Source organism: Musca domestica, unplaced genomic scaffold (assembly GCF_030504385.1).
Source record: "Musca domestica strain aabys unplaced genomic scaffold, Musca_domestica.polishedcontigs.V.1.1 17, whole genome shotgun sequence".
Classification (NCBI taxonomy): Eukaryota; Metazoa; Arthropoda; class Insecta; order Diptera; family Muscidae; genus Musca; species Musca domestica.
The window spans coordinates 1,286,481-1,302,413 of NW_026712230.1; the positions used below are offsets into that span (position 1 = coordinate 1,286,481).

At 33.7% G+C, this 15,933-nt stretch overlaps 1 protein-coding gene across 1 annotated transcript in view; it reads left to right on the plus strand.

Moving 5' to 3' along the window:
- Positions 1-5,158: 5,158 nt before the first annotated feature.
- Positions 5,159-15,933, plus strand: part of LOC131801560 (integrin alpha-PS3-like) — a 40,135-nt gene continuing 29,360 nt past the window's right edge. The window contains exon 1 of the mRNA XM_059120341.1: positions 5,159-6,394. Within this exon, the coding sequence (XP_058976324.1) occupies positions 6,204-6,394 (191 nt within the window). The 5' untranslated portion in view covers positions 5,159-6,203. The remainder of the gene's footprint in view (positions 6,395-15,933) is intronic.

A 15,933-nucleotide genomic window follows, 5' to 3' on the forward strand; every position in this document is an offset into this window, starting at 1 on the left:
GGTATGGTCAATTCCACGTCTACATCCGGAATTGCCGACGGTGTAAAAAATTATCATTGTCTGTTTGATATGCTACCAAATGTGTCTATCCAATTAGATGTCGATCGTAGCAGAGTTATTTTATGGCATTTATGAATGATGCATTTTATGATGTGCTGATAAGAATATTGAAATATTTCGGTGGTACTACCAATCACTTTTTTTAATTTTTTTTTTGTTTGAAAGGAAAAAAATTTCGATCGCAGTGCTGTTTTAATGTTATAAAAATAAAGCAAAAAATTTTGAGCTTGAAGGGAGATGCATTTTTAGCCACTTCTTAATCAGTTACCTTAAATATTATTTTATATTTTACGGCATGTTCTGACTTTTTGTACGGGAAAACACGACATCTCCAAATAAAAAGCCAATATAGCATTAACCTTGAAGATCATATATATAATCTGATAGCCCATCACCACACATCTAACAGCTAGTCTATGCAAATGACATCTTAGCTGCTTCCAATCACAAAAGTGCTGAGTTAGCCAGCAAAAAGTAATGTCAATAACTAAATTTAATTTCACAAATTGTGTTTAATGTTAAACACACAAAAGAAACAATTTACTTATCTGTACAAAAATTCCAAAACATATGATTTCTCAAAAAGGAAGCATGTTTGAAAGAAAAGTATTTGCATACTTCCAAGGTCTGGGTAGACGAAAAATGTATGCAGGACTTTCTATTAAGAAAATCTGCAAAGAAAGTCTTATTAATATAAACAATGGTGGAAAAATAATTGATGATGCAGGTCATTTCCTATTCAAAGAATATAGAACTAAGCAATAACTATGTTTTTTTTATTAATTTTGTTCGCTTGTTTTGTTTTATTAGTTTTATATTTCGTATATATAACATACGAAATGGTTACTACTTTTTGTTTTTTATCTATTTTTTTTTCTGAGAACGCCGCTGTATGAGACCATATCGCCTGAGAAACGTCTCTCGCCTAAGATCATTCTGCAACAGAACCAGACACTTCTTCACTTTCAATTAGTATATTTATAAAGTAGCCATCTTTCACACATATATTCTCTATTCTCAAAACTTTTAGAGCTATCTTAAGAAACATGTCAACTATATCCCTTGTTTTTTTTTCAATTTCTATGATGGTTGATAAATGTCATTGATAATTAAATTATTTTAAATTAAATACTATAGAATTTTTTATTTTTTTAATTTACAGTATCGCGTTCGTCATATTCCCACAACATAAAATGTGTAATCTACTATCTCATCTTTATATGGGCAATCCCAAATTTATGGTGGTTAAAATATCGTTTCACACTTAATCAAGTTTTTTAATTAATGCATTTCTTTAATAACCCTAATAAGGGTTTGATCTTACTTTAAGACACTCCAGTTGCATTAATTGAAATAAAAGAAATGTTTACATTTGAAAGGGGTTTTTTTTTAAATAAAATATGTTTGGAAAGGATTTTTTCAAAATACTTTGGATCTTGACTTGTGTAGAATTATTAACTCAAAATTCGGACATTTAATTACCCCATTTGGAAGAAAGCGCATATTCTAATGTATGCAGTGTTAATTTAAATTTAGTTTAAAAAAACGACGACTCAAAAGTATTTTTTATACCCTCGACCATAGTTAGGAGGGTATATTGACTTTGTCATTCCGTTTGTAACTTCTCGAAATACTTATGTCAGTCCCAAAGAAGTGTATATATTCTTGATCAGCGTAAAATTCGATTAGCGATGTCCGTCTGTCTGTCTGTATATTTCTCGTCTGTCTGCTGTAATTACGCTATTTTTTCCAATGAATTGCGATAGAATTGCAAAAGGCACACGTGTGTATTTTGTCAGTAGGCAGGGTTAGTTCGTAATGGGTACTACAGCCTATAACAAAAAATCGCCGATGCAGGTCCACGTCTTCGTATAGGCCACATATAACGTACCTCTGTCTATTCCGTATTGTGATGATATTGGCGAAATTATTCACTGGAATGGTTTCAAATTTCGTATTTGAAGTTCGAAACAGATACTACAGCCCATAAAATGGATCACGTTTTATTTGAGAGGAATTTTTCACTGGAAGTTTTTTACATTTTTTAAATTCCTTCAAGTTCTGCCCGACCCTGAATATAGCTTCTTTTTTGCTTGCGCAATTAAATTTAAATATTTAGTTTGAATATTTAACTAAATTTTTTGAAATCAACAAAGTTTTTAATGTGAGCTCCTATTTTTGTCAATGTGCTATTTAAATGTTCGATTAAGGAAAATACGTTAACAACAATTAAAATTAATAATGGACTTTCAGTCGATAATTTGCAAAAACAAAGCAACGCAAATAAAAATGTGGTAATTTCAAATATCAATATCATCTCTACATTTTCATGTGCTAATTATTTACTATTGTATGTTTTAGTATTTTTGCTGTTTGAACTTTAAGTTTTATTTATTTTTGAATTTACCAAGAGTAATTGCCAAAAAAAAAAACTTCCACGGAAAAAGATGTGCCACTAATATTACGTCAAGTAAAGCTGGGTTACGGTCGTTAAACCATCATAAAGCAATATGAATACAATTCTTTACACTTTTTCGGCAAAGAATACCCTTTGCAGGACTTTTATTTCGGACAAGAAAGAAAAACACAGCAAAGTGAGTGTATTACGCACTTCAAATGACTCTTAGCTTGTGTCAAATTATCATTTGAGGTGAGTAATATATTTAACAAGGTAGTTTATTTTCAAAAATATTCTATTATATTACATATCCTTAGCCAAATAAACGCCACGAGCTAAATAAAATATTTAAAATTAAAATCGGATGGCATTCAGTATTAAAACGAGACTTCGAAGTACCATAAAGTGAGTGGTACAGTTACATATAGAGACTATACCAAAACGTGAATATAATAAAAATAAGACATATATAGGTGATGTAGGAAAAATATTGTTCTGTGTGGTTAGTTTTCTATCATCTAGCCTATCAACAATTGAAAAGTGTCGCTTAAATTATCAAAATAAACTAATATTGCTTCCAATATGTTGTCAGCTATCTTTTTTAATTTTCGTTAAAGATGATTTATTCCATTGAAATTTATATATTGTCAGCGAGGCTCCTCCAGCAATAGCGAGCGATTGCCGGCGTCAAGTAAGTAATCAACAGCAAAAAAAAATTAGATTCGGCCAGGTCGAACGATCCACTAATAGGTAAAGAAAACATTTTAATACAAAAGTATCTGGATTCAAACGTGTTTCACTTTAAACTACAAACTTCAATAATATCGGTAGGAGAAAGTAGTTAGGCTTTTCAAAAAAAAAAAAAAAAAAAATATATATATACGGCCATACGAAACCGGGAGCCCATATAGACAATTTTATACTACAAAGATTGTAATATATTGCGAGTTTAAAATACCGAATTTGACGTAATTGCGTGGGCAAATGTGATTATGATTATTAAAATGTCGATTATGGGTCTATATATCAAATACCGAACAGTTGTATTGAAACCGTTGGCCAATATGGACAACGTTTTTGAACCGGTTGTAAAACCAATTATAAAGTACAAATACCAACTTCCACACAAACCTGTTAGAAAATATGCTTAAAACATCAACCTCCGAATATCCGAAGGAACCGTTATATATGCGCTGTATGAAAAAGTGGGCCTATATATACAATGTTCCGCCACCGGAGCTTGAATCCATAACGAACTACAAATATCAATTTTTAGACAAATTGGTGGAAAAATTTAGCTAAATCCGTCAAAATACTGAATATCGGGAGCTACAGTTATATGGGGCTATCCCAAACCGTGGACCGATATATCTAATTTTTAATACCAACCATTCTAGACATAATACAAAGTACTGTGCCAAATTTTTAATAATATAAATAAAAATATGTATGTATAAATAAAGTGGGCTGTATCGTGATTTCAACAGACAGACGGACATCGTTAAATCGAATTAGAATTTTATGCTAATCATGAATATAAACGGAATGACAAATTTAATATACCGATTACTTGCCCAGAAGCACTATTTTACTCGCCAATTTAATGTAAACATTTTGAAGGTCTGCTTCCTTTATCAAAGATTAAATAGAATTTTAAATAAGAGTAAATTGAATTTAATGTAATTGTAAATATACATTTAAAGTATTTTTACCGTCTAAGTTTAACCCTTCGAAGCTTAGAGTGATAACAACAGACGGCCATGTTAAACTCGTCATAGAATTTTACATTGATCAACAATATTTATACTGTGTAGGGTTTTAAGTGATCATTTCGATGAGTTACATACGGAATGAAAAAATAAATATACCCTCCACGCTAACTACGGTGAATGTTATGGTAACGTAGCAAATAGTTTAAAAACATACCACATGGAACCCCAAAGAGGTGTAAATTGTGGTTATCCATTTAACGGCGTGAAAAGTTTGATCTCTGTCTGGCGTGATTTATGGACATTTTGATATGTTGGTCCCTTCGCATGGGAAAATCTTGTTATCTCCAGAAGAAATTCAAATATCTTTGGTATTTAATTGCAAACCTCGTCCACGATTTCTCCGCAATTGACAGGCAGATTAATGTCATTCTTTTCTTATTTTGTGAAATACAGCACCGTGATCCAAATTGCATTCAACATTTTATATTTTTACACTTTCAACCCCATTTGTTGAAAGGCATTTATTTTTCCTCTCAAAATGTGTTCAATAGGTTTTGCTCCTTCGATTGAGACAACATCGATTTCCCTCAAATATGACAAAGAAATACCCTCCCTGAAGCAAATTATTCAAACAGACGACATGCCCATCCGTCTGTCCGTCCATCTCCCATTGCTGTGAATGAACTCTTGCTATAGAATAGCCCATATGCTCAGGCCAATACAATCACGACGTTAACGGCTGGTGCTCAATAAACTATCGCTGCGTTGTGCATAAAACGCAGACAGCCACGGCAGCAGCAGCAGCAGCATTATAGAGCAACAGCGGACACCAAACAACCATCCACAAATGCAGTCAGTCCGACAGCCAGCCATCCATCCATCCAGGCACACCCACCAACACACTGGCACAGTGCCATGTAGCGGCAACGCGACAACGGCAAACAAGCAAAATAAGCGGAGCTTAGGGCCTTTTCCGTCTGCGAGCAGAGCGAATGGTGTTTATTTTGATTTCGGTTGCCGGTGAAGCAAGTAGCAGTGTGTCTGAGAACGGGCGGATAAACGCGCGTGAATACGACAAAGAACAACGGACGACGACGACAACTACTTTAGAATAAGGCACAAGCAAAAAAAAAAAAGAACCCCAGATACAGATAAACAACAACAAAAGCGAAAAATACATACACACGCAATCACACAGAGTGGAGTGAAGTGGAAAAAAGCATCCGAAAGATAGAGGAATGAATATTAACGCACCGAATTGAAATCGGCAGCAGCAGCAGCAACAGTAGTAGCAGTGTTTTACTGCGTGTGAAAACAAATACACAAAGAAACGACAGCATCGAAATTATTAAATAAATCCAACTAAATTATGAAAACGAGAAAATAATAATCCTCATCCGATGCGAGTTTAAGAAACGAAAACAAAAAAATATATAACGAACAAGCCAACGACGAATCTTCTGCATATCATCCGTACACCAATAAATCCATCCATCCAATTCAAAAAAAGAAATACGCGATATTAACTAAATATATTTTATTTAATAAAACATACGTACATACATATTTACGCGTCTGTGCATGTGTGTGTATCCAGTGCAATGTAGTGCTTCGAAACGAAAGGAAAATTATCATTCCAACGACAACAATAACAACAACAAGAAATCCAGCGAAAATTGTGATAAATATTGAATGGAAAAACGTAAAGAGGCAAACATGTCTAAATTGAAAAGTTCTAAAGTCCAATCAAGAGCATAGATCAGTGGCTGCAGACCAAGAAGTGGCGAGCAGTGCAGTTAAGTGAACGACGGATAAGAAGTGACAGAAATAAAATCTAAAGTAAATAAATCCAAAGTTGAAGATTGATTGGCTAGCCCTTTATACGAAAGTGCATTGATTACAAGTTCTTTATCAAAATAAGAAACCAAGAGAAATAAGAGTTAAAGAAGGAGAAGAAAAAGAAGACAAATAAAGAAAAGAAACCCATTGATTTGTTTGTGTGTCACTTATCAATCAATAACCCCACAACGAAAATGTCTTCCCAAATCAGTCCAGTGCTGTGTCTACTGTTGAGCTGCCTTTTTGGCAGTTTATTAACCTCGGTGCATGCCTTTAACTTTGCTCCCAAGCCCCAGGTGGTTATTGGTGCGCCGCAATTGAAATTTTTCCAGCCGCAAGTACGCAGCTCGTATTTTGGATACTCTTTGGTGATACGCCCCACAAGGTAAGACGACGAGTTGTCACAATTGTCTATTAAGTAGTTGTAGTTGGAGTGGTAGGAACTACAACAAACACAACTTCGGTCTAATTAACGCCAGCCCAATACCAAAAACCAACACCCAGTCCACCGAAGAAAAAAAAAAACAGTTAGTTTACATTCAAACAAAGTATTTAGCATGTCGTAAAACTCAAATAAATCTATTAGCGCTTGGCAATTGTACGTGAAGCGACAAAAGAAAAAATTTAAACAAATTATTATCACTTCGGCAGTGGGCAAATGAAATGAATGCAGCCAACCACAGGCTGAGCGCAAAAGTGAAGTTGAAGAGTTTCTATTTTTTTTTTTTTTTTGATTCCAACTGTGGTTCGATGTTTTGACAAACATCGTCCGAGAGTGTGTGAAGGGAAAGTGGTCAGCCGATTGCTGTGGGGTGACACCGAAACCAAAATGCCCCCTGCAATCAAATTATTAAAAGACAACAAACACACAGTTGGTTTATCTAATTTTTGTTCGATGGGTTTATAAATAAAACGCCCACCATCTCCGAACGATCTCACATGTTGATTGGGGACCCTGTCTGGAAGCCGAGAGATGTTGATTTATTCATTAATTTAATTGGAAACTGGAATTAGTTAAATATTTATAATAAACTTTTATGAACGGCTAGATGTTAAGGGAAAATGGTTAAGGCGATTTATGAATATTCATTTTTGTTTCCTTTTGCCAATTAATGGCGAGTTAGCCAATGTTTTAAAATGTATTTTGACAGAAAGTGGAAAAAGTGTTTTATAAAGTTCTCACAATCCTATTTTACAGTTAAACGTTTCGTCTTAATAATTAAAATTAGATTCCTTAGTTTTGAAACGTACCATATTCTTTAACATCCATTTCAATGGGAATAACCAAGCTAGTCGTGGAAATTAATTGGCTATATTGAAATTACAAATGGTTTAACTTAGAATAGCCGATATTAAAAGAATGTTCCTCAAATAAAATTTCACTTGAAATTCAAGTACAAATGCGCTTTTTGGGTGTATCCAAATTTCGTTACAGCTCAAAATATGTAACTCCACCTCATCAAAAATATATATCATGACTGTTATTAATTATATTTAATTTATTCTATATGTATTTTACTTCATCATAAAATACATATTCATTAGAAATCACATTGGAGAACCCCTAATGAAAATCCAACTATTCTGTTTCTAATATTAATTTTAAAAGTGATGTTTTCAAATCAGATAATTTTATTTCCAATTCGGTTATATTAATTTATCATGGAAACTTTGCAACTTCCAATTCGATTTTTTATTTCCATTTACTCAAAAGTAGTTATATAAAACTGTCATAAAAATACTTAATTATTTATTATTATTTTATGTGGATTTAGTGTTGTCCGTCCGTCTGTGGAAATCACTCTAGCTTCCGAACAAAGTAAAGTAGGTTGAGTTTTATGTCTGCCAGACTTTTGGTATTGAAAATGGTCTATACTGGGTGAGATAAAAAACTACAACAAAATCTAACGCCATATTTTTACATTTTTTTTAATTTTATTGAATGAAAACAAAAAATGTCGGAAATAGCATCAAATTTTAGAATAGGTTTAGGTTTGTTCGCATTGGTCACCTTTGGCACGAAATATGGTCTTCAAACGGCCAATGAAACTGTCGCACGCTGCCCAGCGAAACGCTTGATTGAGGTGATCGATACTTTGGTATTTTTTAGTGCCAACCTTGCTTTCCAAAATACTCCAGACACAATAGGATTGGTATCCGGTGATTTTGGTGGCCATTGTGCGCTGGAAATGAAGCGAGGAACCTCATTTTGTAACCATTCTTGAGTGGCGCGAGTTGAGTACGATGGTGCTGAGTCCTGTTGAAATGTCCAAGGTCTGCGGCAAAATGTTTGCGTGACCAAGGCCTTTATACACCCTCCAGATTATTTTCGCGATAATATTCGGCATTTATTCTGATGCCACGGTCGATTAATACGAGCGGAGAACGACCATCGACTGTTATGGCGGCCCACACCATCACCATGGCCGGCGCTTCAGTTCTGGTGGCCAACCGAAGATGCACATTTTTAGCTGAACTCTTTGGCAAGTAAACACGATCATTTTGTTTGTTTACAAACTACTGGACAACGAATGTTTTCTCATCGGAGAAAACCAAATTCGGCAGTTCACCACTTTCGGCAAAGCGAAGCAACTCTTTAGCTCTATTGAGTCTATTTTGTTGCTGTGTAAGTTCTTGCACTTTTTGGCATTTCAAAGGCTTTACACCGAGCTCATTTTTATACCCTGCAGCATACATAGTATGGAGGGTATATTATGTTCGTCATTCCGTTTGTAACTCATCGAAATAATCATTTTAGACCCAACAACGTATATATATTCTTGATCAGCGTAAAATTCTAAGACGGTTTAGCCCTGTCCGTTTGTCCGTCCGTCGGTCCGTCTGTTGTAATCACGCTACAGTCTAAACGAATTAAGATAGGAAGCAAAAATTTTGCACAGATCTCTCTTTTGTAGGCAGGTCAAGTTCGAAGATGGGCTATATTGGTCCACGATATCGTATAGCCCCCATATAAAGGTACCCCCGATATTCGTTATTTTGACGATGTTAGACGCATTTTTCAATGAAATTGTCTGAAAATCCACACAAATAGTTCCTTGTGTGTACTTTAACCTCGGCAGAGAATTATCGATATAGATCCACAATATCGTATAGCCCCCATATAACGGTACCCCCCGATATTCGGTATTTTGATGTTTTTAGCCCCTTTTTCCAGTAGTACTGTCTGAAAATCCACACACGGAGTTCTTTGTGAGCACTTTACCCCCTGAAACGCAATTGTCTATATAGGTCCACAATATCGTATATCCCCCATAAAACGGTACCCCCTATATTCGGTATTTTTATGACTTTAGCCACTTTTTCAATACAATTATCTGAAAGTCCACACAAGGAGTTCCTTGTGAGTACTTTACACCCAGACATAGATTTGTCTTTATAGGTCCACAATATCGTATATCCCCCATATATCGGCGCCTTCCTATATTAGATATTTTAAAGATTTTAAAAGAATTTTTAATGGATTTTATTTTTTGAAAGTTCTCTAATCCGTTCCAAATGGTGGAGGGTATTCAAAGTTCGGCCCGGCCGAACTTACTGCTTTTTTACTTGTTTAATATTTGCCGAATATGTTCACCTCACGAGCAATTTTTCGGCCACTGCGACGGGGGTTTCGATCAAGTCGCTTCTTTACTTTTCGAACCATTTCTGCTGATGTTGCTGTTTTCTTCCGTCCACTTCCTTGAGGTCGGGCTACGCTACCAGCATCACGGTAACGAGCGATGTTACTAGACACAAAAGATTTGTTCACATTTAAATGCTGGAGTGCTCTAACGATAGCCACTTGTGGTTTTCCAGAAAAATATAAAGAAATCACACTATCACACTTGAATTCCATCACGAATAACTATTTTTCTGGAAAATTCTCACCAAAATGAGCTTGTAAACAACATAATGAGCTGTCACTGGAATAATTTTAACTGCTGTTGGACGAGTGGCTTAGAAATGATAGCAGTCTGAAATTGGTCTTACATATGTCTTTTAATGTTGGAAAAGCGTTTTTCTTTTTTCAAGATATATTGCTCCAGATTTTGATTTAGCAATGCCTAAAATGTAGCTATAAAAAGTTAATTAGAACATATTTTGATTTTGTGTTTTGCAACAAAAATTAAAAAAATGCAGCTATGAATAATGTAGATTAACCGACATTGCTGTATTACATAATTGAGGACTAATGAAGTTGCTTATCACTTCGTAAATATCCACTTGACATACTATTATTCGATTTCTAGCCAGAATGAAAATCTTTGAATTACATTTAATTGTACAGGTGAAGCCAGCATCGATTTTCGGTGACTAGAATTAAAAAATTTTGTTGTTTTGCTGGTACTGTATTTTTTTTTTGTGCTGGACTAAGTACATAATTACTCTGTTACTTTTTCTATTGTCGATCATTAGCTACTAAATATAATTTTCTTCATTGCTATCAAATCCATACTTCCTACTTATTTCAAAATTGGGTTTCTATAACAAATAACGTTTTTAGACCGATCTTCGTATATGAGACTGTTTTGATTTTGTTACTCGTTAATATTTTGTACGACATTTTCATCTACCATTTTTTAAAAATATTGTTGTGCTTCGCTCAATGAATTGGCAAAAAATGAAAATAATAGAAAGACTTCAACCAAAATGTCAAATAACTGATCAAAATGGAAAACAGAGAAATAAAAATCTTGTTACTCTATCTATTTGAAAAGTACTGCTTAACAATAAATTTTTTGAGAACATTGCCGCATCACGGTTAGTTTAGTCAGACAATGAAAACTGTTTCAGAATATGTGGAACACAGTATGTATGTAAGCCACAAATTATTAAAAAAAGGGTTTAAACACGGTTATTTTTTAGAATTTTTTTCTCAGTACTCGTTTTTTTTTTCAATGCTATGTACAGCCTCAAATTCTTTAAAATTCAAATTTAAGTGGCTATGGCTTAAGATTTGTGTCAAGAGAAATTGCTGTTTACACAGCTGTTTTGCTCAAAACAACATTTGCTTTTTATAAACAAGTTTCGGTTGGAGGCAAGTTTTTTTAAAAAATCTGTTTTTGTTATTACATTCTTGAAAATTTTAAAATAATTTATACAGTACTTCTAATAAAACAAAAATCATTTTCAGGCAATGACATTAATTTCCAATGATTTTGAAATGTAATCTGATATTGTTATTGGGAAATAATATTTTATTGACGAATTAAAATGGTCCTTCAAAGAAACATAACCCTAAAAGACATACTCACTTCAATACAAAGATACATACACACACACACACACACTCACCGATATAAACATAAAAATCCCATTATGCAGCAGGCACTTAAAATAAATCGGTGGGTATTAAGAAACGCTTAAAGAATGGCTCATTCTTTGTTCCCTCTCCTATCTGCAGTTTTGTTTATATTTTCGTATTTATCACCAACCACCACTCAACATTAAACATTTTGTGGCATTTTCAATTCTCTGCTTTAATGTGCTTAAGATTTGAATATTAATTTATTTCGTTTGCCAAACTTTTTCGTTTTTGGTTTTTTCGTTCAATATTCCCATTGAGTGGAACCACTCCTCATCCAGTTTTCCAAGCCATTGGTAAAACTAGTTTAAACGACGAGCGATGCAAATCGACACAGTCGTTTTTTACACTTCACAAACTTTTGTCGATATGGGTGGAACTAATGTAAGTTGATGCGGAATTATGTGCGATATATGGCCAATATAAATGTTGTTTTTAAAAGGTTTACTAATGAATAGTGTTGAGAGTTTTTTTTTCGATTATGGACAAAATCTTGTTTTAAAAGACTTACATTGGTATTAGAAAGGAAATGGCTTGGCTGCACATACAAATGTTTTGAAATCGAAAACAGTGAGTCAGTATCGACCGATTTACATGCGTCTAAGTTTGAAATACTATAATACTCGTCTGCATATTTCATCTTTAAATTTAATAAAATAAACGCAGACCGAATTATACCATACGAATTATAGAAAATGTTTTCAATAAAGTATTTCACCTCATTTTTAAGAAATTAACTTTGAGGTAAATTTTAAACCACATACTTTAATAAAAAGAAAATCCATGAAATTTTATCTAAAAAGAAATATACAATTGTCTGAATTTATTTTTCAATGAAATTAATGAAGTAGTTCCTAGTTCTTGAATATAAAATATCAGAATTCAAAATTCTAATATATTATTGAATTTTATAATGAAAAATTTTTTGTTTTGGAAATAGGTACTAATTCATTCATTTTGAAGTCTTTTTACAAGCATACGAGTTGCTCCTTTACCTCGAGAGTGAGACTTTCTCGCGAGAGGGTTTGCTCGAAGGGTGGGAGTTTTATGTGGAATATCCTTTGTTAGCTCGAAATAGAGAGTTTTTATTTTGTTTGCAGATTTTTGTGTGCGTGTGCAACAGCAGGTCGGTCATGAGGTTGCTGTGAATCTTGTGTTTGTTGAAATAATGGGATGTGTGAAATATAAAGAGAACCTGATGCTTATTTCGGATATTATAAACGTTTTGGTTATTCAAATCTTTGACCGTTTGTGGGAAAGAATTGTCCGATCTCTACCGTCTTTATAACAGATTCTGTGTTGATAGAAATATTCAGTATGCCTAGTCTAAGTGGAATCGGATGTTAATTTTGCGTTTTATGAACATAATGAATATTCAAAATTTCAACCTTTTTTTGTGGGGAAGGTACCAGAAAGAATGGCCTTGGGTTAATAAAAATATTGGGATGTGCGAAATTTGCAGACAATTGGACTCTTATATCACATTTTATAAGAGTTGAGTTTTCTGTGCAGAAAATATATTTTTTTTAAAAATTTCGACCTTTTGTGGGGGAGGTACCAGAAGAAGTGGACCGATATTGCCTATCTCCGAACTCGATCTAAGTTTGACAAAAAAGATTACGATGTATCAAGTTTGTATCAAATCAGATACTCCCTTCGAGAGTTATCGTGCGCACAAGCCAGACAGACGGACGGACGTACATCGCTAGATCGATTTCAAATGTCCTAAAACGGATTTGATCCAAAGAGACCTAGGGCTTAAAACCGTTATTTCGACTAAGCACGATTTGACCGTATCAAATGATATATGGGTATAATTAGAAGATTTTAATGAAATATATATTTTTATTTTTTACAATATTTAAAAATGTGTATTCTATTAAAATAATATTTCAGTCTGCTCTTTTTTAAAAAATTTAATATTTGTAGAAAAATAGTCTACAACATTGGTCTTTTTATGATAATTAAGGTAATGCATATTGACTCTTATGTTTACCGATTTCTGTGTAAATTTTCGAAATTAGAGTTGAAATTTTGAAATATAGGTTACGATTTGAAATATTTCAAAGATTTTATTTTCTATGTAGATTGTTTAATTATCTACATAGAAAAATTATTTTTGTTTTTTTGTTTTTGTTGTTCCAGAATTGGATGAACCGATTATTATTTTCATTGATTTTTAAGTTGATTCAAAACTAGCCCTACAAGGTTTTAACCAGAAAACAAAATCGAATTTGTGCTTATAATACATCTGTTGTAAAACTTCTCATGAAAATATCAAAGCAAAGAAAGTAAGAATCGAAGAAAGGCTAACGGCCTGCTTTGGCATTGACTCTCATATCACTCTTCAAATGGATTTCTATTTTATATGGTGACTGAAATTCGGACTTTGTAATCAAACATACTGCGTTAAGCATGTATTTTCATTTATTTGAAACCTAACTTAACATTTCTTCAAAAATCTAAATGGAAGCAAATAGACGTGTTTCCTACAATAATGACCCAATAACGAAAACCTAGAAGAATGCATAAGTTCGTTACTTCCTCAATTTTAAAAATTCCAGCGTTTTCATTGTAAATATCTTATTTTTCTTTAAAAAATATAGACAATCGCCATGTTTTATATCTTTTTCAATAAAAATCCAAACAGTTTCCAATATGCACTTCAGTCTACTATAAACTTGCTTATATTCCACATAAAAATTAAAAGTTCCCAACAAAATGAAGAATGCCTCTCTTATTGTTTCAAACTTGCAATTTCCCTTTTATTTCTCAAATAAAATAAATGCTTCCTGTAAATACCATAAAAGAGATATTTATTTATTGGGACTGCATTAGTTGGGACGCTTTTGAAATTTGTAAAAAAAAAAACAAATCGTAAACTCGTCTTTCATTGCTGGCAAATTTGGTTCAATGCCAACTGACTTGGTCAGTTTGCGCATTTTACCCTCAACGGGGTGTTCTGCGTATACATAACAAAGTTCTGGAACGAACAGGACGTGGCAAGATGATTGCACCCCACCCTGTGCCGTGGCTCAGGGTACACAAAATAAAACAAAGGGAACAGTAAAAAAAATCATCCCTCTTTTTTGGCACATAAAATTGGATACGATAAACCACGGTACGTACTAAAGGCCTGCACAAGACGAATTATTTGAATTATGCTTTTTTCGACACACTGACTTTGTCGACTCAATCATGCGCTATGTATTTGAAAAGCAATGACAACCAACAACATCCCCCATTTTGATTCATGTGTGCCATTGTCTAAGGTTCGATCGTGGCATGGCTGACTCGAATATTTGCATGGTGTTCTCGAAAAATGCAGGGTGTCAACGATGACATCCAACCGTGTCATCGTCAAATTGTGTGTCATTTGTGTACGTGTGCTTAAATTGAGAGAGTGTGTGTGTGTTACTTTCGACGGTGAGGATGTGTTTTTGTGTGTGCTGTAATTTTGAACTAACAAACACCGCGTAAATATAAAATTGAGTTCAATAACAAAATGTGCATTGACATCAACAAATTAATAGAAAAAAATGAAATATATACTGAGCAATCCCAATTTATTGGTGATTATCATAAAATTTTGGTCATAAAAAAGAGGTAAATATTGTTTGCCTATTTTCTATCTACATAAAGTGTTCTTTTAAAATTAAAGTTTGTGGGCAGAGATTTGACTCTCATTCAATAACAGAATATGCACAGAATTTAACAATGGAAGTATATAGTGTTGTTACGTGAATTACAGTAGCACCCATTCTCATTTACACCTAAATACCGGAGGCAAACATTTATGAAATTATAATCAAAATAAGAACATTTTTCAGGGGATTATTGTTTTTTAATAAGGATTAACATTTTAGATTTTTCGTCAATAACCACGAAATGTGAATGTTTCGTGTGGACCAATTAGAAGTACCTTTAATATTTTAGTATTCGCCAAGAAATTCTTTATTACAAAAAAATTATTTTTTCACATATCGGAAAAGCAGGTAGCGATTGCGCTTTGCATTCATCACGTGTGTGTCTTTTTCGTTGGCAATTGTTTCATCATTGTTGTTGTTTTTTTGATAGAACATTTTTGCCTGACACACTATTCAACATTCCCTTTTATTAGTTATTACATGTTATGACGATGGGTTTGAGTGTGACCGACATGACGAGACATCGAGCATTTGGTTGGATGTCACGTACTGTTATGCGTTTGATCAAACAGGGCACAACATGACGAGCGTTTTCTCTCCATGGCATAAAGAGAGAAAATTGTCACATTTGCAGCCCTTTAGTACGTACGATGCCATGTGTACGATGCCATGTGTTACTGTGGATACCGAAAACTAGGTATTTTTGTGTATTCCATTTTCGCCGAAGCAATGTAAACAAAGAATGCATCCGATTAACACCAACACTACAACCACCACCACCACCGACACCGCCACTATTGATTGGCAATGGGAAAAGGGAATATTGCCCAAAATGTGTAAGTTACTCATCATCATGCCCAAAGAACATCCATGCAACACACTGGCACTCACATTTTATCGGCCCACACATTATGATGTTGGATTCCCCCTTAAAGACCAAACGATCCATTAGTAGAATAGAATTTTAAAATA